Raw genomic sequence first — 27821 nt, 5'->3', positions numbered from 1 at the left:
TATTGTGTGTTTGACACGGTCCTATTTTTCTGAGGTGACTATGACCGAAAACGGCACCCCAAAAGTACGTAACAAAAATTACAAGGGCCTACATTTATTTTTGAAAACATAATTACCATGATCACGAAGTCAACTATTCTGTCAAAATATTACATACTTTTTCCAAAAGAATAACCAACACAGAGTTAATGCACTTCTGGCTCTGAACAAACGACATGCAAAAAGGTTTTCAAAATCAAATAGTAATACTGTCTAAACTCTAAACTATATCTATATTGCTGTTTTTGATATAGATTTCAACGAATGTAGCAGCACCCCCTGCCAAAACGGCGGCATTTGCACACACTCCATTAATGCATACATGTGTAGTTGTCCAGATGGATACACTGCCATCAATTGCGAAATCGGTAAGTTATGGCCCTCAGTCAGAGGCGTATTTAGTAAATATTTTCAAAAGGGGGTGGGCAAAGCGGGTGATCCATGTTTCCTGGGTGGAAACCACATTTCAACTGCTCATTTATGGTAACTTCCATGTAAACCTTGATTTGATTGGCGGTTGATTGGCTGCTCATTGATGTTGCCTTGGAAGTTAACATCGATAACAAAATTACCATCAATGGTAAGGTTTATTCAACTAGGCCCAGGTTCGAGTTGACGGAGCAGGCAGGTTTAAATAGGGGTTCATGTGCTGATGAGTATCAATTTAGTTTCATATTAGACAATGATTTATAAGTTATTCGGAAAGTGTCAGAGACGGCTTCCGCTCGCCTAATCAAATATGCTGGGTTTTTTTTTATATGATCGAAACGTACAGATAATTAATTCATAGCTCTACTTGTGCATTAATTTTGCCGATGCACGCGGAGTGTTTATGAATGAGTTTTCTACACCTACCTTATTCCCCTTTATTATTATTCACGTGCTTTGGACATTTTTTTTGTTTGGGGGAGTATACAAAAATCACATTCTCTACAACATGAATAAGCAATGATCTATGGGTACTCATTGCTGTGTTGCGTGATTACCCAGATTCATAGCGTGAGGTTCGAATTTGCATGATGCATTTTTCTACAAGTCGGTTACAGTTCGATGTGTTTGATTTATTTTATCTCACTATCCTATCCTATTTTGATTTAAAGTGTGATTACAGTTTAGCATGAATGATTTTATTTCGTCAGAGATCGACGAATGCTCCAGGTCACCGTGCAGGAATGGTGGAGCGTGTGAGGATGCCATTGATTCTTACACTTGTACATGTATCTCTGGCTATACCGGAACAAATTGCCAAATAGGTATTTATTATATTGCACTCTATCATTAACTGCATGTTGACAGTCAGTCTTGTATTAGATGACAAGCTTTATCTGGCATTCTAGCTGCCAAACATCATACGAAAGAAGAAGACAGATTGTCTTTAAATATTAAATAAACGTATTTCTACTGCTTTCCTATATGGTAACACATTTTTGGCGTGTCATCTCGTAAAGTATTCTGTTCGTTCCACTGTTCAATTAAAACAAAATATTAGAATACCCCCGTCACAGAGACGAGACGACATTAGACCTGACAGTACATTGAGCCAAAATCTAAGCTACGGCAAAGAATCTGTACACAACTGATTGATAATTAGTCCTGTTTTACATCACGCATGATGAAGTAATTTTCTTTCTCCTGTTTGTCTGTGCAATTAACCCATATTCTAGTAAAATTCAAACCCGATGCCGTCTGAATTTTTGTCAAAAATCGCGTTTAAATAAAGAAATATATTTTAAAAAAATATTAAAAAAGTAATCCTAGAGCCAGGGTCGGAATTAACTTAATTAACATAATATGGACCTTCGTGTTTATATGAATTTCCAATATTTTAATAGCAATGATTAAATTCATTTTTTTCCGAATCCCGATAAATTTTATTGTAGAAATTGATGAATGTGCCAGCGGACCGTGCTTGAATGGTGGAACTTGCATCGACAACGTGAACTCCTACAGTTGCGAGTGTGCTAGTGGATACGCAGACATTATTTGTTCAACAGGTTGGTTTTTATTTTTGTCATTCCGAGTCATTTGTTTGGACAAATCACTTACAAAAGTAAATTACGCAAAATTGCAAACACTTTTCAAGTGTTCCCGTTTTAATTGTTGCTTTTTAATACAGTCAAAATTATCTTAATAGCTACTCTTGGTAAATGTCACCTGTCTATAGTGGCCATGTATTTAGTCTCCCTCCATGTTTCCTAGGTCCTTAACAGTGGAATATGATTCCCCTAGTAATAACGAAATCATAACTCATATCTTCCTTAAGAAAACAATATAAAATCTTCTTACTAAATCATTATTAATCAGCAGAGTTGTTGATTTGTTTTGATTTTTTTTATATCTGAACCCTCTTTCATTGTTCTTTTCTTTTGTTTTCTTTTCTTTTCCCCCTTTATATATATTTCTTTCCTCTCTCTATTTTACTTTCTCTTGTCTTATAGATAGTTGAAGTCTTTGTACTTAATTTATTGTTGTGTGCTTATAATATTTTATATTTCTTTTTGTACTGTTTTTCATTCTCTAATGGGCGATCCAACTTCACAGGTTTTCGCAACCTTCATGGAAAGCCCCGCATATAACCTTTGTGAACATAGTTAACATTTACCGTTACTTTGTATATTTTGATTTTTATATTGCGAAATAAAATTGAATTCAATTCAATTGTTTCTCTCGGGTGGCCTTAATACGCAAGTTTGACGGTTTGATTGAACAAGAATTAAAACTAGTATGGGTTCTTGGTTTAAAATTTTGCACCATTGTAAGAACGTACTCACCTGTAAGGCATCTCAACCCTTCTCAGGAGGAAAATGTTAAGTATAGGGAGGTTCACGAAAATAACAAAACGAAAGCACTGAACTCAAATGTCGGTATACAAAAGCTGGACTTCAAAACCCGGTACAAGTTTAAACCATCGTAGTCAAAACTGAAGAGCGATCATGGGCAGTTTACATTCTTACTACACTGTTGCCCGTCATAAAATCATTCTGACAATATGAGTTAATCTTGAGAAATAAAGTTTATATCTTGTTAGAACTTATTTGTTTATTCAATGACACAATGCAGACATTAACGAGTGTGCGAGCAGTCCTTGCCTTTTCGGCGGCATTTGTCGGGATCTGGAATACGGTTTTGAGTGTGATTGTCCGTCAGGACGAGAAGGTGTCCGATGTGAACTTGGTAAGTCTGAAATCATCGAATAGCCTATTCAGATATTATTCAAAACTCGTTTAAAGAAGCGTCGTACAAATAATCATGGTATAGCGAAATAGGCGAACAGACTAAAGACGAAAGGAACTACCTTCGCAATATGAAACTAAGGCAATTTTCAAAAGCCTTGTGCATCACCTCTTAAAATATGCGGACATGCTAGTTACGTATAACGTAATCCCAACATGATTTATATGAGACAAACAATAGAGCATTGCAATTCCCTTTAAGTTGACTTTTTGAAAATAGTTTTGAACGTGCTGTATAAACATGATGAAGATACGTTGAATGGGTAAACTATTTTGAATAGGTCAAATGACTTGACAGCTAGTCAATAAAATGAAAACAGACATAATGTGGTCGAAGATATGCTTTATCTCTTCACTCTACAAGACATACTTGCTTTCTACCCTAGAGCATATAAAAGTAACGAAACATCTTCCAATAGATCGAATCCATGAGAATGGGAATCAAATAATATGGATAAGAACCCCCCCCCCCCCCCCCCCCCCCGTTAAAGCCAATATACCACTTGACAACAATTGAACAGTGTCCGTTGGATTATAGTGATTTAGCGATCTACGTGCAGGGAAAGGGTAACATTTTGTCAACATCTGAAGCGGGCGATTTGCAATTTGTGTTTTTGCCAAGCATTACCGGAATTTCATGAGGAATTATGTTGAACATTATGACTTTGAGGAAAAAAAATTGCAAGATGAGTAATTTATATTTATTATTATATTTATAACAATTGTTTTTGTGACTGTTTATAATGTATTTCTCATATATTTTTGACAATCTGTTACTTGTTGAAAATTACTTTGTAAATTTGTTATTACTCTCTGTGGTGACCCACTTAGCCTGAGCTGCTGGTCACTCTTTATCCCCTAAATAAATGTATAGAATATAATAACAAAAGGAAAACAATAAATCAATTATTTATGCAATGGCAATGGTTTCTGCAGACACGTATGAGTGTGCAAGTAGACCCTGTGTGAATGGAGGGTCTTGCACCGATCTTTTCGACGCCTACAGCTGCAGATGTCTGCCTGGGTACGAGGGTACTAATTGCGAGTTGGACGTGGACGAGTGTAGCAGCTCCCCGTGTATGAACGGTGGTATCTGCTCTGATGCTATTGATTACTTCTCGTGCCAGTGCGTCAGTGGATTTGAAGGGGTTCGCTGTGAAACAAGTACGTCAATTAAACAGTCAAATATTGATCATTAATATTGTTACGATTAAAATAGCATAATTGTTTTGTATAATAATGATGATAAAAATAATGAATACCATTATCATTATAATTATTTGTATCGCTGTTGTTGCTAAATTCCTTAAAATACTTTATCATTTCATTATTATTATCAATATTATTTGATAGTAGTATTATTGTTAATATTATTGTTTAAAGCAGTAGCAGCAGTAGTAGTAGTGGTTATAGTTGTAGTAGTATTTTTTAACCGGCAAAGACATATAAAGAGAACACAAATTAAAAACGAGAGTGACATTTTAAAGATGTCACATAAATATTTGGGACAAGAAAAAGACTTTTTAGTTCATGTGACTTGACATGAAATGGCACAAAATAATGATAACGAAAAAGTGACGAATTGCAAGTATAATTTCCTATCCTTAGCTACTTATTACCGACTCCTACATTTTTAGTTGTACGAGTCGGCGATGGCGATTTTGTAATTATTTGTTATTGTTTATATTAGTATGAATATCAATACTTAAATGCACTATCAAAACTATTATTATGATTATTGTTACTACTATCATTACTATCGCTATTATTACTTTTGCAATTAATATCAAATTCTCATTTATCTAGACATCAACGAGTGTGCAAGTAACCCATGCCAGAATGGAGGGGCGTGTGTAGATAGTGTGAACAGCTATTCATGTAACTGCGCTGATGGATGGACAGGGGCCAGGTGTGATATGTGTCAGTAAACTCACATATTTTCCTTCGTAATTAGAGCTCGTGATAATGATTATAATATGCCGCTCCTGTATGGCGCATATTATGATATGATATAACTTCTCAATGCGCTTCTAAATGATTTGGGCTATTATTTGTTTAAGTATGAAAGTTAGTTTCCTTCCGTGTTTGTAAGCAAAGTTGGTAAACCAGTTAATAAATTTACAATAATGAAATTATGTCTATATCAAATTTCCGCACCTCTGATTCTTGTGACTCACAAACAATGGACCATTCTCACAAAACCGTCATAAATCTAAGTTCTTGGACATCTCATAGAAGCATGTGTTACATGTGGTTTGTCCAAGAACTGTTCTTAGAATTTGATTAATCCTTGAAGCAGGTCCCTGTATTCAATTCAACTATTAATCTTATTTTATATAGTGTGGTGGTTTGTTTTATGCGATCAAGAGGTATTTACGGATCACTCAAACTTTTTGTATAAGTTTCAAAATATCACATATTCATTTCAGTGCAGGAATTTAACAACATAATATTAGAACTGTTAGTTTGTGTAATGTTCAAAAATCTAAATATTTTCATCAATTAATTTGCAAATATTATTGAAAGAGATCTTATTACATTTCTCGATTAATGTTATGATAAACAATTTTAGTTTTAGTAGAAAGTATTTTGGAATTATTTCTCAGTGAATAAACAAAATATATAATAGTTCCGATGACATAAATTCAAAACTTCAAAATTTGTCCAATGTCTGAACAGATATCGATGAATGTGAGAGCAACCCATGCGTGAACGGCGACTGTGCAGTTGGAATCCAGTCGTTTACTTGTTACTGTAACTCCGGATGGACCGGGCAGAGATGTGATATGGGTGAATATTGATTTAACAAATAAAAATTGGTCATATTAAACGAAGATACCGACATGAGATCAAGTACTGCTCTTTTAGGGGACCCTGCAGTTAGTATAATCCCGGGTACTGGGCCAAGAGGGGCAATTGTTGGCCTAACACCGTGTACAAGGATGTAAACACTGAACAAGCATCGAAACTGTGACCTCTCGTTTGAGTGTCACAACCTTCACCAATATACCACATTGCTAAGATTTTCAAACAAATATTTATCCTAAACTTTTGTTCATATACCTAAATAAACATGAACTTACCCTCTTTAAGATATTCATTTGGAATCATACCAATGTATGAGTGCGTATTGCCATTTAACAATAAATGAGTTTATGAAAGAAAATGGCAAAAATGGGGCATCTGGCCATTCATATGTTGATGAGCATTATAGGTATCTCAAGGCACGTCCACAATCTTTGGTGGAAAGGAGAGGCATCTTGATCATGCTTGTCAAAACCATGCAGACTTAAGAATTCAACTAACATCCAGAGCTCAATCATCCCCAATGTTTCTCATTCTTTGTTTTCATTGTGAACAAGAATATCTTACAAATGCATCGGTATATTACATATCACATACTTGCTCTATATTTGATACTTTCTTAATCAGACTACCTTATGGCTAAAAATGTGACTATTCTAACGTGAAGGTTCAACAGTTGATCTTAATTGATTTTGGAAGAGTATAGATGTTTGTTAATTTGATGGTGTACGGTGTATATGACAATGTGAACAATACCGAGTGTTTTCTATTGCTGGCTGTGGATTACCCGTTTATTTCAGGAGGTAATATAGCCAAGCAAAGAAGCTTTATTTATAGTGGTGAATGTTCAAGCAGATGACTGTTGTCACCGGCGTGTTATTAATGAAGAATGTTCTCTTTTTGTTCTCATAGAAATTAATGAATGCGACAGCTCCCCGTGTCGAAATGGAGGAGATTGCATCAATGCCGTCAACAGCTACTCATGTAGATGCCTATCGGGTTGGACTGGATATAATTGTCGAGACGGTAAAGATATTGTGTTTCATCTAAACTGTATTACAAAGGAACACACATATAGTTGATTACACAATTATTTGCTTGTATACATGCGCACTAGTTCACAGGGTTTCACATTGTGGTATCACTTGAACAAATATAGGAACCCCTGCTCAAAAGGAGCCACTGTAAATGTTTCCTATCAATATGATTACTATTATTATTATCATCATAATTATTATCAATATTATTTTGCATTCTATTAATATTTCTTATTTAATGATCCTTATTCTTATCGTTCTTACTTCAGGGAATGTTATAGCAGCCCATGCCAAAACCGATTTGGTATAATCTTTTATTGTGATTAGTATTTTTTTCTATTCATTCTTATCGTTTAGACTTTAATGAATGTGGCAGCAACCCTTGCCATAATGGAGCCGCATGCAACAATCTTCTCGATGCATATTCCTGCACATGCACAGCGGGATTGACGGGAACCAAATGCGACTTAGGTAGATACGGCAATAAGTTTGCCTTTGTTTTGTTGCCAATGGAAGCCTTATCAGCATCAATGCTATTCTTACTGAAAACCCTGCAATTATCTTTTACTCAAGCGATTGCAGGTACCCATTTACACATGGGTGGAGAGTGGCAAATGTGGATTTAAGTCTTCCCAAACGACGTTAGTACCGGGTTGAGATTCGAACCCTCATCCTTGGATTAAGAGTCAAGTGAATAACCCACTGTGCCTCAACATCTCCTTATGTAAGATTTATAATGCTTACTTGCAATTTATCCCAAATAATTCCGGTAGTCAAATAAGCTACTGGAATTGTAGCAAATATATGATCACTCATGAAGCTGCTTATAAAACTCGTTTTGAGTTTTTTTTTTAGTAGAAATTGTTCGGATATTTAAATACGGCATGACAAGTTTTAGCCTATTTGTTTCTTCAAATTATTCACCTTAGCAAACACGAATACAAAACACTGACGTACAAAAGTGGCGGGATTATAAAAAGGATAAAGAGTCCTTTCTAAAATGACCCCATAATATACAGTGCGTCCCAGAAAAAACAAAACCGAGAAGTATCGATGTTTTATCATAACTTAATCACAACCATAATTAATGAATGATACATATTTAGAAAACTCAGATGATGCATATTTCACGCATGAGTGATTAAAAGCAATTTGAAGGAAGGAAACCAAAAAGACATTTGGCGGGCGGTATCTGAATTTCGAAGAAGAATTCACATTTCTATAAAGTTGAGTTTCTGCCCTTTCATATGACACCTCAATCAGGAAAAATGAGCGAGGAATAACAAAGTTCTGTTTGTTTAAAGTAGCCCTTACATTTTCATAATTTTAACAAACGAATTCGTTTTCACTTGGTGCCTGCCGTAGCAAAAAGCAGATTTGACAAAAGACTTAACTACGTTTCGTTGACAATCAGCCATGCATGAAGACTCTCGTCTACGGCTGATTGTCAACGAAACAGAAACAAATTTGAATTTATTGTTAAGCTTCAACCATTTAATTGACACAATCAAAATATAGAATGAATAATGTATTTCAATTTGAATTTCAGACGTGAACGAATGTGAAAGCAACCCATGCCAGAGTGGAGGTGATTGCACCAATCGTGCCCAAGAGCATGGCTACGACTGCCAGTGTGCACGAGGCTTCACCGGCATTCACTGTGAAATAAGTAAGTTTCATTTGACATTATAACCTTGAATCTTGAAATGATAATCACTTTGAGCAGCTCATTGAAGCTATTCCACTGTGATGATATGCTGCGGGAAAGTGTGTGGTGAAGTAAATGTAAATGTTCACATTATTTACAATAAAATTTGAGTGTGTCATCCGAATGATTGGTAATGCAGCCTCCTTCAATGACTAGTGGTACAGGCTACTAATGTGTGAGACATTCATTCGACAAGCTTTTTTAAGGCCAAAATAATGTCATGTAACATTTCTTCAAAGTTGCTTCAGATGCTCTTTGTGTACGCTAAGATGTACTGTTTCGTTTCAAAATAACACTGTTTCGGTGAAAATGTCTTCTTCATTCTAGTAAGAATATTAGACGTTTTCTCATGTTTAATTAACTTTAATTTGTTTTCCTTTCTTTCCTTTAAAAATATTACATGTGTTTCTTTAAAGTAGATAATCATTGATTTTTAAAACTAAGTTTATTTTCATTATTGCAAAGTTGAACCTTTGATTCGACAAGGTTATCAAAATTCAACTAGACTTTAATTCGTCACTTGGACATATTAGGTGATACGTAATTATGCTCATGTGTAACATAATAAAGAACGCATTTTAACGATTTCATCTTTCGTTATAAAATACTACTCCCATTTTGATCTATCCATGAGTCAAGTTTTAACTGTGTAGGGCAGAGGAAGACAGAGTAGAGAGAGAGGGGGGGAGGGTGAAAGAGTAGAGAGAGATATATATAGATAGACGCAGAGACAGACCAAACAAGCGAGAGGGGCAGAACATGAGAGGAGAAGGAAACAGAGCAAGAGAGAGGAGAGAGAGAGATGCAATTGAGAACAATGCTTTCCATATTTTTTAGCATAAATAAGCTCTTGTGAATACTGATCTTGAAAGTGATGACGATATTAGAATGATGACCATGATTACAGGTGGCACAGCGCCACCATCAGGTTTTCGATAGAGGATTAAACTGTTTACTTATACTAAACAAGCTCAAAACACCTTTAAAAAAAAAATTACAAAATGTACAAAGGGATTTATTTAATCCTGATTTAATATAAAATATGAGTAAGATATTAAAATTGTACCCATCCAAAACCCAACATTTATGATGTTAAATCTAGAAACGATTGTTAGTATGCATGGCAGTGAATAGCCAAAAGATAGAAATTGCCTCGAATTTCCTTGGATTAAATTGTTATACATAATATGAGACAAGCTGAGATGATGCAGAGAGAAAGGTGAGAGTAGACAAAGTGAGAGAGACAGAGACAGAAGGAGACAGGTCAAGAGAGGAAGAGGGAAAGGGAAACAGTGAGAGGGAGAGGGTGAAAGTGTAAGAGAGAGGGAGAGAACAAGAGAGATGAAGATGAGAGAGACCAAGAGAAGAAGAGAGGCAGAACAAGACTAGGTGAAGGGGGACAGAGCAAGAGAGAAAAGAGAGAGAGAGGGGAGAGATGTAATTGAGAAAAATGCCTTCAATATTTCTAACATAAATAGCTAGGCTCTTGAATTACGATCATGACAGTGTGCCGAAAATGCCGATGATGATATAACGATAATGTAGTTTATCATTACAAAATATGATGTTATGTAAAAGTTTATACTGAAATTCACTGATGACCATGATTGAGAGTGGTATAGCGCCCCCTTCTGGTATTTGATAGAGATTTGTAGAATCAGGATTTCAGAAAAAGTCGCCTTACACGCAAAATAAGAAAATTCTTCAATGTCGCCTTTAATTGAAATTTTTACTATGATGATGTCATCAAAATGATGAATGAGGTACATTGATCTTGTAAATAATTTTCTTAGCTACACCGTATCAACATTTGGGAGAACATAGAGCACAAATAAGCTAGATATTGCTCAAAGATAAATGTCATGTAGATTCATGATGTGAACAAGATTCCCCTTCCATAGACATAACATGCAAATTAAGAAAATTCTGACATGTGGCCTTTAATTGAATTCTTTACTATCATGACATCATTAAAATGAAAATCTGTGTACACTGATCTTGTGGACAATTGCCCCAACCACAAAATATTAAAATCTAGAAGAGAATCGATGAATATTGAGATAAATACACTAAATTTTCCCTAAATATAATGACGTCATAATATGCATTTTGTATTTTGACTTCCAAGGCCATTATGATGACGTCAAGATGTACTTGATGTATATGAAATCATATCTCCGAGTCATACTCTATCTAAATATGGAAACAAAATTGGCAGTCCTTATTCATCTCAATGGACTTGTTATTGTCATATTTTTGCCCATATATGCTATGTAATACTAAAATCGCGCGTACGGACGGTTACCTTGAACGGACGCTCATTCCGTTATTAAAAGTGATAAAGAAATAAACATGGTATCAAATTGTTCGGAAAAATAAGAGGAATTTTCTGTTAAAAATTATTGCGGAGGAATTAGTTTCGTTCGGCCGTGACGAACGAAAACGCGCAAAAATACGTGTTTTGCGCGATTTTTTATGAAATGCTTATAATGGCCTGAAACGTATGCAAAAAAAATTAAGATGATGTTGGGCATTTTAAAATATTACGCGCGCAAGTACGCGTACGCGCATTTTTGCCCGCATTTATTGACCTGAAATTGACCGGACGGACATTGATCTTTATCTTGATGAATATGAATGAGAAATAACTTTCTGTTATGAAGATATGATCATAAGTTCATTTTCACAAAATGGCGCCTGGATGACGTCACGATGACTTTGAGTCTTTAAAAAGTCATGCAGTTCTAAGTTAGATCTATCATCATTGAAAGATTCATGACCATGACTTTATTCAGTCTTGAGATATCTTCCGAAAGCTGCTGAGATGTGTGAGATCACAGTATGGACATGATTTGCACAAGCAGACGATGTTCCATGACATCTCACACATTTTCAGTGCCTGTGTTTTCATCTTCTCTTGAGTTCTTTCTCTTACTTCACTACCGTCTGGCTAAATGTATAATCTTTTGCCTCACTGTAAACCCCGCGCATGTTTTTATTTTGATGACAAATGCAACGATACAAAAATAAAGGAATCTGTCGCTTGTAAACAAAATAAGACGCCGTTGTATATTCAGCTGCACACACCGCGGTATGTTCGGCGTTTCAAGAGGGAACAAATGCCGTCCTCAATATCATTCCGGGATTTTTTCAATTTGCAAGTCTGGTTCTCTATTCTGTGTATTTACAAGCAAAAGATTTTAGTTATCAGAATCGAGTCATATCCCCTTTTGAATGGTTTGACATGCCATTTCATTTATATACACTAAACTCATTATAATTAAATAAAAGCTTTGCAATCCCGCCCCCCCCCCCACCCTCTCAGTGTTATTTAGGGTACGCGTATGCTCGTTCCCTCTTTGTTTTAAAGCACCCCCTATCTGAGGACTGCCAACATTTCCGAACCCCCCTTTCGCGGGCTTTTCGCGGGCTTTTGCTGCCTTGGAGACCCCCTAAATACGGAAAAAATGCTCAATGTACCCCCCTAAATTCGGAATAATTTCTCAGGAATCCAAAGAGATGAGAGGAAAAAAAAGAAAAACACCCCCTTTTTAAAGAAATCTCCGGGCGAAAAGTCAAATACACCCCTTTTTTTTTTACAATTCTCGGGCCGGACTTTGTTGCACGAAAAGTACCCCTTTACCGGTCATTTTGGTAACACGCATGCGGGTTTGCAATTTATTCATTCTTTATGGAATGTCGTCTGCTTTGGCAGTATTGGTCCATATAGTGACGTCATTAAAACATCGTTATTTTTCCGGTGAATCTCTCGTATATCCCAGCTGCTATGGAGGTGGTTGTATTTGCAATTGCATACGGTACCGACGGTGCGGGCGCGCGCGTGCGTGAAGCTAGCGACCGTAATAATGAATTACTTGCATCAATTTAATGAGGATCTGAGATAACAGTCGCTAACTTCAGGCGCCCCTGCACCCCACCGACGGTACGCTATACAAGTAGGCCGGGCCCACGGTATGCAATCGTTAACTTGGTACCCGTGCTTCTCCTCCCGCAAGTGCAGCTTCCGGAGGTTTGAACGGCAAGCCGACTACTCTTCTCGGGCGTGTCGGTGGGTAAGTTAGGGATCGGTAGTAGCGGCTCCGTAACAACTATTTTGCTGTTGTGGACTCGACTCCTCGGCATTATGGCTACTGTTGGGACCCGTGGTCCCGGCAAGGGGGATGTCGGTTTACCGGCCAGTAGCCCCCAACGTAGACTGGGCACGGCCGTCGTCGGCTTGCCGACCACTGACGTTCGTGTCCGGGGGAAGAGTGTCGTCGCTTTTGCGACCACTGACACTCGGACCCCAATCAGTGGCTTAGCTCTAGACAGTGATGTATGCCATTTCGTCGGTGGGGTGACATAACCTCGTATCTCAATTTTTGGAGATTTTTATTTTTTTGCATAATTTTGTAGCTAATGGCCTACGACACCACCTGATAAATCCATGGAACGCCTCCTGTCTCGGTTTTTCACAAATCCACACAAACACCCATGGGTGTCGATCCTTACGTAATACCTATTCATCAGGGGGGATGAATGAATAGATCATCCCCCCCCCCCTGATGAATAGGTATCAGTTACGGATCGACACCCATGCAAACACCCTTAAACTAAACCTCGTAACTTTAACCCCCTTTGAAGCTGCACTGACAAAACATAAGATACGTAATTCCTTTTCCTCGTAACTCACACACGGCTTAACAGTACCGAAGTTAGTGTATTCAAATCCCCGTAACTTATTCAACCAAAACCTCGTAACTCATTAAGAGTTGAAAGTAAGAACTCGTATCTCAATTTGAATAACAACTAAAACCTCGTAACTCACTTTCAAATATAAAAACAATTAGTTTACTGTATTTCAACAATGACATTAAAAATTGTATAAATATTCCAGTTTTAAAAAGAAAGGACGGTGTCACAGCACTTAATTTGTTGAGACAGGAAAGTTTTTTCGCTCTCCTGAAAATTCATGATTTTTGAGATACGAGGTTTTGTCACCCCACCGACGATTTGAGAGAATTCCGCAGCACTCTGTGCAGCCTTGAACCTCAAGAGTCGGTTCCCCCCCCCCCCCCCCCCCCCCCCGTCTCAGACAGGTGTTTGGGAGCTGTAAGGGACCATACGACAGCTCTGCTGAGCACAAACAATCGGGTGAGGTCAAGTTGCCGACTTTTCTGCCGACGGGCCCGTCCGCAGGTAGTGGTGGATTATAGTATATTTCGGCCTTGTCTCTTTCTAAGCCATTGTCTGCCTTGGGCACACATTAGACTAAGGCTAGGAGGAGGGGTATGACCTTTTATAGACGTCAACCCTTTCTCCGTTGCGGTCGATCATGCCGAGCCTCTCGAATATTTGAAGCTTTTTGATGAGGCAAGCTGGTGGGCTAAACCCCCAGCCTCTCGGCCAACCTCTGGTGGTACGGGTCTTCTGATAATGAGTAAATACTCGGTTTATTATATCGAGGACTATGCAATTCAACGGGACACACTCAATTTAGCATACCCCCTTTCCGTGATCCAACCATCGTTATTCCAAAATCTGGGGCTCGTTCCTAGAAACCAACGACAAGACAGTCATAACTTTATCCGTCAACTACGGAGATGTCTCTGATCTTCCTAAACCGTTTCACGAAGAGCTTACTAGCTAGTATTTCGTGAGATCGATACTATCGGCGAGAAGAGGAGCCGAGATTTAGCCTTAGTCGCAATACCACCGGATTATTACAAAATTAATATTAGGGAAAATGCAATTATTTAAATGGATTAGTAATAACAAAGATTGAAAATGATACCAATAAATAAGAGATGCAATATACTTCCAAATTTGTGTAAATTATACAATAGAAGTACTTGTAAAATATAATTGTGAGTATTTCATTACATGACCGGTGAATCAGTTTTGTTCTTGAGATGATTCCCCCCCCCCCCGGATATTTTCGTTTGATAGTTTATAAAAATACACCAATATATTATTCTTAGACAAATACGATGTAATAACATTTGTGTCCAATATTTTAGGTGTCAGTTGAATAATCAAATGACAAAACTTCAACATTCCAAAGGTTAAAACACATGTTTTAAACTGTTCATTTCACCTTTGAAGATAGAATTTATCTCGAAAGCAATTTGGGTCTGAAAACTAAAGAATACACTTCAAACTATGGCTTGCCTGCCGTGGCAAAATACCTATCCCTTCGACGATTTTGCAATGTGGAAATAACGGCGTATAATCAGTCTATTTAAGTGGGAAAATCCTTAAAAACAAACATGGCATATTTTCATGAGATTACCAAGTACAAAAAAACGACAACTCACTGTTTAAGTGAATTTGTTGAAAAATCATAGTTGAAGGATTTATTGTCCTTTTATGCCAGCCATAGTCTACCCAATAAATGACATGTGATGGCGCTGCCCATCGACTAAATAGTTATGACAGAGATGCGACGGTGTTCAAAGGCGTCATAACTCCTTAGTCAGGATGTTGTCGTTGATCTTGGCAAAGAGGGCTTGGTGAAACACGTAGCGGACAAGTAGCTCACTAACGCTGATTTTGTCAAGAAGTTAGACTTATGACGGTTTGTAGGAACGGGCCCCCGTATTTGTGTGGTAAAAGAACACAGTGTAATTGCGTAAGAGCACGGGAACGATCACATATCGGTAAAAAAAATTACAATCGGAGATTGACATCGAAGAACAGTCTTTCAATAGATATAATAACACATTGCCATACTACTTTGTAGATTAGAGATAAGAAATTTTAATTATATCGCATTGAATAATGTTATAAATACATGACTGCATGATGTATGTTTTGGAAGCAAATTGATGATCTCCCTACCTCTTCTTCCCCCTCTTAGATATCGATGATTGTGCAGCTCTACCTTGCTTAAATAACGGTATCTGTCTCGATGGAATCAACAGGTTTACCTGCACCTGTTCACAGGGATGGACAGGCACACGTTGCGAGATATGTGAGTATCTGGAATAAAAATGTGCAAATTGCTATTACGCATGAGTTAAATAATAATGGCATCGGTTTTAAATGTGCAACATAGATATATATCTTATGAGGATATAAACATATTTTGATTTAAAAATGAATTTGTAACGTAAACATGATGATCTGCATTCCGACGTACTTATACTTCGTCCGTGGATCGTTTTATCAGATGTGGTGACGACCTTTTTTTATAGTAAATATAAGCTATGGCATCGATTGGGATCAATCGACCAGTTAACAAATGCTTGCATAATAATCACTTCTGTTCCATTACATGTCACAGCGTTCGTGGGTCAGATAGTTAGATATCAATCTTTCCTGTAAAAATTACGCATTGCACGACGTTTCACAAATTAATGTAAGAATGATATTATTTTAATACTTAAGCATGAATAGTGCGCCATATATCTAGTTTACTATTTTAAGACACAGAGTGAGAGTGAATAAATCATTACCGTTACACATAAGTGAAAGAAAGAGATTTAAAAAATACACATATATTTAAGTATTATATAGCTATCGATGGGAACATGATCTCCTATTCCTTTTCCAGCCATTAGGTGCAGAGTGGACTACACACTAGGCGTTGGGGAGAAGGTCATTATCAACTCGCCCAACTACCCATCCAATTATGGTAACGGTGAAGACTGTCTGTGGTTTATCACTGGTATCAACGGTCGTGACGTCAACATCGACTTCAAGGACTTCATCACAGAAAACAGATATGACAATTTCAGGGTGCGAATCTTTTTACGCACGTGATATATTTCCTCTTCTTCATTTTGTGCATAGATCGTGAATAGTACCAACGAATTGGTATTGAATGAATTACTCCAGGAAGGAAAAGGGCCTTACCGCATAACAAATTGAAAAAGGCATTTCAAACTCAATGTCTACAACATAGTGTTGAGAAGGCTTTATGTGAATACTCGCCATGGATTTTTATTTATTTATTTATTTATTTCTGATATTTATACAGGGTGGCACATATCACCAATTTGGTGGTCTTCCACGATGCCCTGTTTGGTAATAATAAAAACAAATAACAGCATCAAAAACAAAATAGATAAATACACAAGCATATAAACAGGTAAAATACAAAATAATTGGTATCCCCTTGAAATAACTGATCATTCAAGAATCATCCTTGATCATTTACAAGAAATAGGTGAATGGAATTTTCAAATTAAATATAATTTTTAAAAACGTTCATTTAATAGTCTGATAAAGCTTAACGCACGGGATACCAAAATTGTTATATACATATTTACATTCAATTGCTCTTTAACTAATACACTTAGGTTGTTTACAAGCTGAAAATGGATACATTACATGTATTACAACATGATATAACGATAACCATGTCAGCCAAATTTCATAATTTTGCAAATAGGAAAAAAATGGTTACCTTTGCACGAAACTACCAAAAGTTCACTTACACGTTATCTACAGATAACAGGGCTTTTAGAGCGTGTTTAAAACTGTTCAAAGTAGGTGACATTTTGACAGGACTTTTAAGTTGGTTCCATACTCTAATTCCAGAAATTAGAGCACTATTTGTATAAGTGTCCGTCCTAAATTTGGGTACACACAATGCATCCCTTACAGCATGTCTTGTGTTGTGATCATGTAGTGAACTAACATGATGTAAATCTTGTTTTAAGTATGTTGGTGCCATGTTATGCATTGATTTATACATCATCACTGCACGTCCAAACTGGAAATGTGTCTGAATAGGCATCCATCCTAAGCGACTAAACATATCATTTGAAGATACTTCAAATCCTTCTCCCAGCACTACACGTGCAGCTCGTTTTTTAACCTTTTGTAATTTAATCATTTGTCTTTGAAATCGCTCAGACCACACTGAGGAACAATAATCAAAATGAGGAAGTACGATGGCATTATACAGAAGTTTTAGAGATCTTGTTGGAACATAACTTTTGGCTCGCTTAATTACACTGATATTTCTTTGAGCAGTTTTAATAACTTTTTCCACATGCTCCGTCCAACGTAACTCCTCGTCAATCATGACACCCAGGCATTTTGCCACTTTTACTCTTTTCAAACAGCTGCCGTTTAGTGTGACAGAAAAATTATTTACTCCGTTAAGAACTGATCGTGATCCAATAAGCATCACATTTGTCTTATCCGCATTAAGAACTAGACGGTTTGTTGTTACCCATGAAAATATGTTTTTCATACCTTTGGTTAGCTTTTGTTCTACTTCTGTGACATTACTCCCGCTGACTGTTAGAGTTGTGTCGTCAGCATACATATCAACAATGCCATCATGAATACATTTGGGTAAACTATTTATGTAGATAGAAAAAAGGAGTGGCCCTAGAATCGAACCTTGTGGGACTCCCATCATAACTTTTGAGGAACTCGAAGTAGCCCCTTTAGAAAAAACCATCTGTTCTCGGTTGGTCAGATATGATTCAAACCACTGAATACTAGTATCAGAACATCCAATGGCTGTCAATTTATGTAATAAAATATCATGATCGACAGTGTCAAATGCTTTCCTCAAATCAATGAAAGCAACACCTGTTAAGTTATTGTTATCTAAATTCAAAGTCCACTGGTTTACAATTTTCATAAGAGCTGTTGCAGTAGAGTGAAGAGGACGAAAGCCTGACTGATTAGGATACAATATATTTAATTCCACATCGTGAAGAGATAGAGGTCAGATAGATAATTTTGTGCATCGAAAACAGCCTTATTCTTTCTTTTTTTTTGGACAAACGTTTTACACGAGCATGTAAATTTGTATCTGTGGACTACTTTGCCGCACATTTTTGGAGCAATAATTAAAATAAACGTTGGAACTTGACAGACATTCGTTTAAAGCAAACTCTGATTTTGTAAGTAAAATTTGTTAAGTCCCATCTACTCCATTCCATGTGTGCTGCTTTCGTTATTGACATTGATTGACATTGATCTTCGCTGTCGCTGCTCTTTTGACTGACATTCGAACCGGTATTGTTGTTGTTCACTGATTCGTTCTTCGCTTCTCTGACATTGATTGACGTTGATCTTCGCTGTCGCTGCTCTCTTGCCTGGTAGGCAAACCTGTATTGTTGTTGTTCAATGATTCGTTCTTTGCTTCTCTTTACACACAATGCCTCCTAAATCGGTCGCTTCAATGCTCAAGGAAATTCTTGCCAGTGATGATTTTCTCAGCTGTATATCGGAAGCTGTTGAAAAAAAACTTGGCCATATGATTGACAAAATCAACAAACAAGAACATCTTAAATATTTCATTTTCGTTTAGAAAACCACATAGTTGAAAATGCCCTGCTTTCTCTAGAATCTTGCTCACAACGGATAATACCGAAATTGGTCTGTAATTACCGGGAGTGGACATATCACCAGTCTTATAAATTGGAATCACCCTTGCTTTTTTCAAGCCTTTTGGTACATGTCCTGTTGTAATTGACTTTTTGATAAGACATGTTAAGGAGTCCACAATGATATGCTTTGACATTTTTAAAAGACGGCAACTTATTCCACCATCTCCGGTTGCTTTATCATCACTCATGTTTTCAATTTCTTTGAAAACAAATTCGCTCGTGACTTGCTGAAGCTCAAATTTGCCTTCTGTATTAATAATCTCAGTGTCATCTAAAATTATTTCAGAATGTTTTGGGATACCACTTGTTATATTTTGAGCACATGTAACAAAATATTCATTGAAAATTTGAGCAATACCTTTATCATTTGTAATTTTAGCCCCATTCACTTCAATGCTACAGGTTAAGACCTGATTAGATTTAGGAATAACATGTTTCGAAAAGTTAACTTGCTGATTGCTCTTTGCCAGCATAGGAATACGTGACATCTTTGAATCCATATTAATTACGGAGGGATGACGTGGATATAGTCTACGTGTTGGCATATGATTAAGCAATAAACGATGAAGAAGAGAGGCGTCTTGCTTTAAATCTAACAGTTTTTGTTAGGTTACGCATTTTCGACGCACAGTACGTTTTTATCAATACATATCGTTATGATATATATACATATATTTATGTATGTATATATTCGTATCTCCACTGCCAATACCATAACCTAAATCACTATAACAACTCAACAAGAGTAAACTCTGGTATGATGGCGTGGGACATACGTGGTTTTTATTATCTAGCAGAGGTATCCCATGGATGTTCCTCTTGTCAGTACCATTACCACAATATCTGTCACAATCCCAAACAGATTGGAGTCGGGTCTGATCCCGATATTGGCAGTCAGCGGATGGGTTTCGCTGGTCCTATCATGCCAGGTGACACCACACTGACGGCCAACACTATCTGGGTCCAGTTCCAGACCGACAACGAAAAGACAGAGAGGGGTTTCTCCGTAGAATTCCGTGACAGTGCTTACAGAGGTGACTATACCCTGTGAGTCAAACAAAAAGTTTACACCTACAAAATTGCTGATTATTTTATAAATCATCTATGAAGTAAATTATTATACATCTTATGAAAGAGTGTTTTATCCAAAAGCATTTGGTATCATGTTTGTGTGGTATGTGTTCACGCTTAGATGAGCAGGAGGCATTGTTTGCGAGAGTGCAAAAATCGACTTGCGCCAAAGTGATCCCTACAGTATGTATTATGTTGGGATTAGCGGAGTGACAGAATGAATGGAATGTATCAAATGAAATGCATTGCATATGCTTTTTGCAGAAGCAAAGTCACACAAACACACGCGCACACAAATATTCGTTGATATTTGATATTCGATATTTGATATGTGTGGCATGATTAATTTTGTAAGGGATGTTATTGAGATCTCCAAAACCGAATTTATACCCAAATCCCAATTGTTTTATTCTAACATCACATAGCAACTTTGGCGCAAGTCGATGTTTGCACTCTGGCAAACAATAACTCCTGTTCATCCAAGCGTGAACAAATACCACACAATATGATACTAAATGATTCGGGATAAACCACTCTTTCATGAGGTGTATAATAATTTACTGTTCATAGATGATTTGTAAAATAATTAGCAATTTTCTAGGTGTAAACTTTTTTTGGACTCACACTGTATTGACATTAATTTTTAATAGAGATCTGGCTTATTTTTTTAGCCAAGGGTTTCCATTCATCATGTTCATACCACCCATTATCAATAACCATTCTTGATTTTTTGTCGATTAATGATCGTCCCGATTTTGTACACGTCCAAGGAAATTAGGAATTCATCAAAAGAGTAAGACCAACATATTTGGCCAAGAGCTTCGTTTTCCATCGTTGTTGGACGATTGTCGCCATAAGACAGAAAAGGGTTTCTCGGTAGAATTCTGTGGCAGTGCAAACAGAGGTGACTAAATATGGAAATAGCACTGTTGCACTATAGTTAATTGGTTATCTTTGTGTATGGTGAGGAAACAAATTATGATTGTTGATGATTCCATTTACTATCAATGTAGCCACTGATCTGACTCGTCTTCAACTTTTATTTCACTCGTCATGCTTTAATTGTTTCATTTATGAATCTCATTTTCCAATTCCATATCCCTAACACCATATGGTATAAGAATTTAATTTGTATGTAACTTTTATCACAATATGTCTTTCACACGATTACAAAGACGTTCAGAATTGATTTCAATAATGCGCGTTACATAAACATATAACAGTGAAATTTGCCTATTCGGCAAGTTATTAGGATATTGAACTTTGCCTTAAGTTTATTTGTTCCTTAAAAGCTTACTTCTACATTTCCTATCTTTATATTGCATTTAGTTCTGACGCCTTGCGATGCAAAGCCCTGTATCAACGAAGGTGTCTGCACTAATGTCGGAACCGTTCGGTTCGAGTGTCAATGCACCTCCTTGTGGACAGGACCAAACTGCCAGACACCCTCAGGTAATAAGTGTGACAAATTCCCCCCCCCCCCCACCCCCAGGCCTACTTTATCACCTGACGGAACCTACAATTTTGTCTCCTTAGACTTTAGAAGTTTGGAGCAGTATGTTACATTGGTATAGGCTCTGGACTCTAATAGAAGATTAACTGGCCTGGGCTCGGCCCTTGATTTGTCCTCATTGACCTATGTGTATTAAGAGTACCCGGTAATATTAGGGTAATAGCTACAATGCTACTTTAATACGTATATTGGCATAACCTATCAATTTGTTCTCCTTAGACTTAAGAATCAACTTGTCTTGATTCTTAAGTCTAAGGAGACCAAATTGGTAGGTTATGCCAATATACGACAAGTTGACTCCCTGACTAAAGCCACTAGGCTATTAAACAGAAGACAGGAAGGTGTGGCAAGCCATAGTGAAACAGAGCCATCATACATCCCAGTGATGGTTTGGACGGCTCAAGTCAAAAAGACTTAAGAATGTTAGAACACTGCGTTCCATCGGTGGAATCTTTTGACTCTCATACACAATTTCCAGGGCTTGATCGTCCATGTATCCTTCTTGACCCAGGTGTATTCAATGATTACCTGATTTTGAAGGAATAACGATTAATACATGGGTAAGACCTTATTATTATCATAATATGTACCCGTTTGAAAGCTTGTTGCATTAGGTATGACTGCGCTTTTTCCCGCGATCAAATTTCATACCTTGTAAACAAAACAGTTGTTACGCAAATGGAGGCCAATTTGATATGTTTGTGTAATACGGATGGTTAAGTAATAATCTAAATCTGATTTTACTTGTATTATTGAACTCTCGATCATAAGTCAATAATTCAATTTGTCTTTGTTGGTCGTATCCAGTGAGAAATAAGTGTGGATTAAATCCCTGTACAAACGGAGCTGAATGCCTGAATAGTGGAGTGGATTACACATGCCTCTGTCCAGGCGGTTTCACTGGAAAGAACTGCACTGCTGGTAAGTACAAAATCGTCGTCATGTTTATTTCTCCTTCACTATTTAAATATTTGTGTCCTCACCGTATTGCTACGGTACGCCTTCTCTCACCGACACGACACTGTTTTTGGTTTTTCAAAACGAATACTAAGATTGTAACGGATAGATGTCTGCATGACTATGGTCTTACTTTCACAGCCTTACTTAAAAATAGGCATTCCTGACGCCAGAAATCACATCTTTAAATGATAGCGAAATTCACCTTGGTCAAACGTTTCAACAATCCTGACCAACTGCATCACAAAAATGAAAACATTAGTATATTCAAATGGTGTGATTACATACTTCTCAAGATATTTCGGGGGGGGGGTATGCCCTAGTGATGTCACAAACGAAATCCAAAGTTTATGGACAGGGTCTTTTTTATACTCCTTTCATCACGCAAAGTGTGAGCATAGGACGCATAAAAAGTAAGATCTAGACATCAATAAACAGAGATATGGAACCCTACAAGGGCTTTCAAGTGCAAAGGCACACATGGATAAGGATTGAGGTGCATGGTTAATTTGGAACCTTGTGGTTTATCCCTTTTCCCTAAATTATTTAATCAAGTGAGTTTTTTAAAGAAAAATAAGGCAAGGCAAGGGGAGGGGTAGGCAAGCTCCACCCTATACGGGATAAGCCACTAGCAAAATGCTCAATGGGCCAACGCCTATTGATTCTTATCACTTTTCTGATTTTATTTTGCAGACATCGATGAATGCGCTGGGAACCCATGTCAAAATGGCGGTGAATGTTACAATCTCATCAATGCCTATGTGTGCGTTTGTCAGTCATGCTACTCTGGACGCAACTGTGACGTCGGTACGTATATGTTTCATCAATTGATTTTATTGTGTGAGTTCTAACCTCCGATTGCAATCAAAATAATGTGACAATGAATGGGTGTATAGAGACACATAGCACATGAATAAATGGTCCCAAATATCCACATATCTTTTATACATAGCGAAACTCTATTTTGTGCAAATATCATTGCCAAAATGATGGAGGTGCTTCTTGAGTATCTTTTGTTTCATTAATGAATAATGATTACAAAACTTTCCAGTAACATGTACTCAGCATTCGTCTCGATTAGAGGTGTACAAAAGAACATTGATCTGCCTACATGCAGATAGTATCACCGAACCGGCGTATTACAGTGCATATAGTTCTACAATAGTCAATAAAAAGAATCGTCAATAGAGATGAGTGTTATTGTGAGGTTTATTTAAAATCAAAATATATCAAAGCACTGCACTCAGAACAATAGCCATCTCAATATTTAGGATAAAGTGAGAATGCATGGAAATATACAAGGTCTAGATTTCGTTCACAACGCTACACAAGGCCCGCCTAAAGCTAATGGCAGAATCCCCTCTTCTCCTTGTGTCCATACTTCACAGCTCCGTCTTCTGCAGCATGCATTGTGAATCTTTGTGAGAATGAAGGAGGTTGTTCCTTCGCTGGTGGTGCCTACCAGTGTTCGTGTCGAGATGGGTATGCGGGAGACTACTGCCAAGACGGTAACAAGAAAGAAGAGCTTGATTCCAAAAGGAGCTAAAGCCATATTTTATCAAAATTGAGTTTTTTGTCTTAAAATAATGATTTCCTACATGGGGACAAAATGTACTATATCACATTCTAAAATGTCACCCGGAAGTATGACAAATTGTAGGTACAATATCATGTTTCATTCCAAAAGGAACTAAATCCAAATCAGTTTCATTCCAAAAGAAGCTAAATCCACTTTGGATACTTTTTTTGTATTTCTCCACTTTCCCTTTAGCCGTGTACCTTCATGTTGTTATATATGTTAGAGGTGTTGCCCTGGACCTATAATATATGATAAGAAAAATGTCTACTAGTTATTTCTGATTTTTACTAAATTTTTAGATTTTGTGGATTTAGCTCTTTTTGGAATGGAACATGAATTTACCTCCTTTTGGAATGAAACTTTGATATGTTGTTTGCTTTCTTTTCAAAAGGTTTTTTAGTTGTGATTTCACTATTATTTTTTAAAAGAAAAGGTTTTCTACTAAATTTGAATAAATTTCAGTGACTTCATTGAGAAAATATTCTAAAATTTCACCGGGAAGTATGAACATTTTTACTAGGTACAATATCATGTTTCAATCCAAAAGGAGCTAAATCCATGTTTCATTCCAAAAGGAGCTATTAAAATCCACGAGAGAAAAAAAATCTAGAAATTTAGTAAAAAGCTGAAATAACTGGTAGATTTTTTTCTTATCATATATAATTGGTCCTGGGCAACACCTTTAACATATGTAACAACATAAAGGTACATGGCTAAAGGGAAAGTGAAGAAATCAAAATGGCGATTTACTCAGAAGTACCCAAAGTGGATTTAGCTCCTTTTGGAATGAAACTCTTCAATTGAGTATACATATCTGTTTTATTGTGACATATGATTAAGAATACTCGATGTATGATGTAAAAATCTACAATCAGTTTGATCTGTATTTACAAGTTTGAATACTGTTCTGCCATGGGGTCCTCCGTAATGTAGGGGAGGGGTTGTAAGTTGTCTGCAGATATAGACTCCAGAGGAACACTTAAACACAATTTCCTAAAGTCTTCAGCAGTCTCTGGCTTCAACAGTATCTGGGTGTAAAGCAGCTTCCGCACAGAACCCATGCAGTCGGCATAGTCTCTTAGCACGGAAACTCAGTTACACAAAATGACTGACAAGGGTTGATGTCTGCAAACTAGGTGGTAAGCACCTAGTGATAGACAGTAGAGACTGGTCCCTTCTATCGCCGAAAACATATATACAAAAGAAAAGCAACAATTCAAGTTCTTTTCATCCGCGGAATAAAAGTAATGAAATACCCTTTCTCTTTTCAAATAGAATTTCATATATTTCTTTGTGTTTTGTGTTTCTTTTTTGACTGCAGATACTGACAAGTGCCGCTTCAACCCTTGCGATTTTGGTGCATGTTCCACTGTTGATGACAGCTACCAGTGTACGTGCAACGAAGGATACATAGGAACTCAGTGTGACATCGAAGGTAAAGTTCAGGATCATATCGCATTAGATGAAACCAATATGTAATGATAACGCGTGAGAAGTTATATTTCAGTTTGCTTATTTAATGTGCAGAGCCAAGACCATGTAGCCACGCAATCGTAATTGGTTGAAATAGCCTTTAGCACAAAAGGGTGATTCTGGTGGATAAATACAAACATCGTTCTTTCGTAATGAATTTTGATTACATGAGTTAAACGTTGTATTACATAATATTGAGGAAACATTTAGGCCTAAAAAAAATCATGTTCCGATTAATTTGCTAGCAGTGGGCATGGTAATCAATGGGCATAATAAGGGTAAATAATTTGGGTTTTTCTATCACTAGTAAGATATGTTAACAATTTTGTTAAACACGTCTCATCTATTTAATATACTTTGTAACATGTGGACAATTTGAAAACAAAATAAAATGAATGCATGCATGGATCAACAAGTGGATGAATGTGGAATTCATATTTGATTTATTATCACTTAACAGATACTACCGAATGTATAAATGCGAACCCTTGTCAAAATGGAGCGGCCTGTGTTGTTCAAGGTGGCAACTATTCGTGTGACTGTCCAGCCGGATTCGAGGGGGAGTACTGCTCTGAAAGTAAGCCCTTTTAATCCTAACAATTGTATTCTATCATTCATGTCTTACTTTTCCAAGAAAGTTGTACAATGTTTTGACATCATATTCTACAGAATCTGGTTTTAATTTGACATATCTAAATGTCACGTATATCTATCACCATTCAAAATAAAATTTACATTGTGTTAAATATCCCTGAGCAAACGCAATAAATGGAGTCAAATTGGAATACATTAATCTCAAAAACACAACGATAGAAATAGATTATCAATACAATTTAAGTAAGAAAACGAATGCTGTATGCATTAATTCATACAGACTAAATGTTATAAATAATGTAAATAGGAGTTGAGATAAGGTATTATAAGACGGGTTCAAGAATCTAAGCAATCCAATTGGTCAATTGGCATTAGTTTTTCCCACCGTGCAAAAAAGCTCCCATCAAAAATTAATAATACAAGCTCAATACCTGCCGATATCTCTTATTCAGCCAAATCTATTTTGTGCCTAATTGTCAATATCTAGATCTAGATCTATAATATTCTAGGCCTAGATCTAATATCTATCTATATTCTAGATCGAGACTATATTGTAAGAATGTATTGCCGATCCGTCTTATAATCGGCATAATCGGCAATAGTCTCCTTCGGTCCAAGACGCCTTGCCTCCAACTGGGAGACGAATGAGGCCGGTGTTTTCCTATTTTCGAATCGCTCATTTAGCGCCGCTACCAGGTTATCGAAGTCCCCTGTGACGTCAGAGGAGAGTTGTTGTAAAGCGAAGTCTGCTGCATTACCTCGCAAGCAAGCCAGTATTCGAAATCGTTTTTCATTTGTGTTCCATCCACACGCTTCTGCAATGTTCTGGAACGAAAAGATGAAGCTTTCCCACGGGCGTGTTCCATCAAAATGTTCCTGATGGGGTAGCTGAATAGCAGCCCTTGGTTGAGCGGGGCTGCGAATTTGAACCTCCTCTTCCAAAGGTTGTGCATCTGTCTCGCTAGAGTGTTGAATTTGAAGTCGTGCTTCATCAAGCTCCAATTGGAGCTCCCTGATCTCCAGTTCTAAATCTGTTTTTCTACGCCTCCTTGCCATTTCGATTAGCGTGTTGAAGTCCGAAATCCCACTGCTGCCACCAGTGTAACGAAATTTGATTACAAGTGTTTAATTCAGACTGCTCTCGTTCAGTTCTCGTTCAATATCTCTCTCACTCGAGCTCATGCGTGTATATAAAACAAATGCAGCAGAAGAAATGGAGTATATGATCATGAGTTTCAGTTATATTCGGCGTTTATTACTTCCAATAGGTACAGTGAATCATTACAGGTTTGGAAAGCGGCAGAAAGGAGTCCGAGGAGAAGTCTTAAGAAGTCTGTCTACCAAGTCTGAAGTCCCTCGATTTTAGAATCCCTGGCTTTATATAGGGAGCTGTTTTGTAGCAGCAAGGACACAACCCGACCTCGAGCTAAAGGGCAGAGTCTGTCCTCAAACTG

General features: G+C 37.1%; 3 protein-coding genes across 3 annotated transcripts in view; all 3 read left to right on the top strand.

The window, feature by feature from the left end:
• LOC100889618 overlaps positions 1-1037 on the top strand; it is a 58365-nt gene extending 57328 nt beyond the window's left edge. Inside the window, exons 33-34 of the mRNA XM_030985079.1 lie at positions 294-407; positions 1030-1037. Coding sequence (XP_030840939.1) covers positions 294-407; positions 1030-1037 — 122 coding nt within the window. The remainder of the gene's footprint in view (positions 1-293; positions 408-1029) is intronic.
• Positions 1038-1156: 119 nt separating this feature from the next.
• On the top strand, positions 1157-6073 carry LOC105444703 (fibropellin-3-like). Its single transcript, XM_030985078.1, has 6 exons — positions 1157-1292; positions 1920-2033; positions 3100-3213; positions 4209-4436; positions 5079-5192; positions 5952-6073. The coding sequence occupies exons 1-6, from the start codon at positions 1157-1159 to the stop codon at positions 6071-6073; spliced, it is 828 nt and encodes a 275-aa protein (XP_030840938.1).
• A 6893-nt stretch (positions 6074-12966) lies between these two features.
• LOC105438423 (fibropellin-3-like) lies at positions 12967-25861 on the top strand. Its single transcript, XM_030985076.1, has 9 exons — positions 12967-13153; positions 15682-15795; positions 16378-16562; positions 20043-20214; positions 21581-21703; positions 22572-22685; positions 23415-23528; positions 24110-24229; positions 25622-25861. The coding sequence occupies exons 1-9, from the start codon at positions 12967-12969 to the stop codon at positions 25777-25779; spliced, it is 1287 nt and encodes a 428-aa protein (XP_030840936.1). The 3' UTR covers positions 25780-25861.
• Positions 25862-27821: the final 1960 nt, after the last annotated feature.

This window comes from Strongylocentrotus purpuratus, unplaced genomic scaffold, assembly GCF_000002235.5.
Source record: "Strongylocentrotus purpuratus isolate Spur 01 unplaced genomic scaffold, Spur_5.0 spur5_scaffold_14, whole genome shotgun sequence".
NCBI lineage: Eukaryota > Metazoa > Echinodermata > Echinoidea > Camarodonta > Strongylocentrotidae > Strongylocentrotus > Strongylocentrotus purpuratus.
Note: the sequence above shows the minus strand (reverse complement) of the source record. Positions and strands in the feature narration are given on the sequence as shown.

What these genes read in the sequence shown, in the direction of transcription:
- LOC105444703 (XM_030985078.1), top strand. Translation starts at nt 1,157, where the DNA reads ATGAATGATTTTATTTCGTCAGAGATCGACGAATGCTCCAGGTCACCG. An exon ending in CGGAACAAATTGCCAAATAG is followed by an intron (nt 1,293 to 1,919) that starts GTATTTATTATA and finishes ATTTTATTGTAG; the next exon opens with AAATTGATGAATGTGCCAGC. An exon ending in AGACATTATTTGTTCAACAG is followed by an intron (nt 2,034 to 3,099) that starts GTTGGTTTTTAT and finishes GACACAATGCAG; the next exon opens with ACATTAACGAGTGTGCGAGC.
- LOC105438423 (XM_030985076.1), top strand. Translation starts at nt 12,967, where the DNA reads ATGGCTACTGTTGGGACCCGTGGTCCCGGCAAGGGGGATGTCGGTTTA. An exon ending in ACAGATATGACAATTTCAGG is followed by an intron (nt 16,563 to 20,042) that starts GTGCGAATCTTT and finishes AATCCCAAACAG; the next exon opens with ATTGGAGTCGGGTCTGATCC. An exon ending in TGGACGCAACTGTGACGTCG is followed by an intron (nt 23,529 to 24,109) that starts GTACGTATATGT and finishes CATACTTCACAG; the next exon opens with CTCCGTCTTCTGCAGCATGC.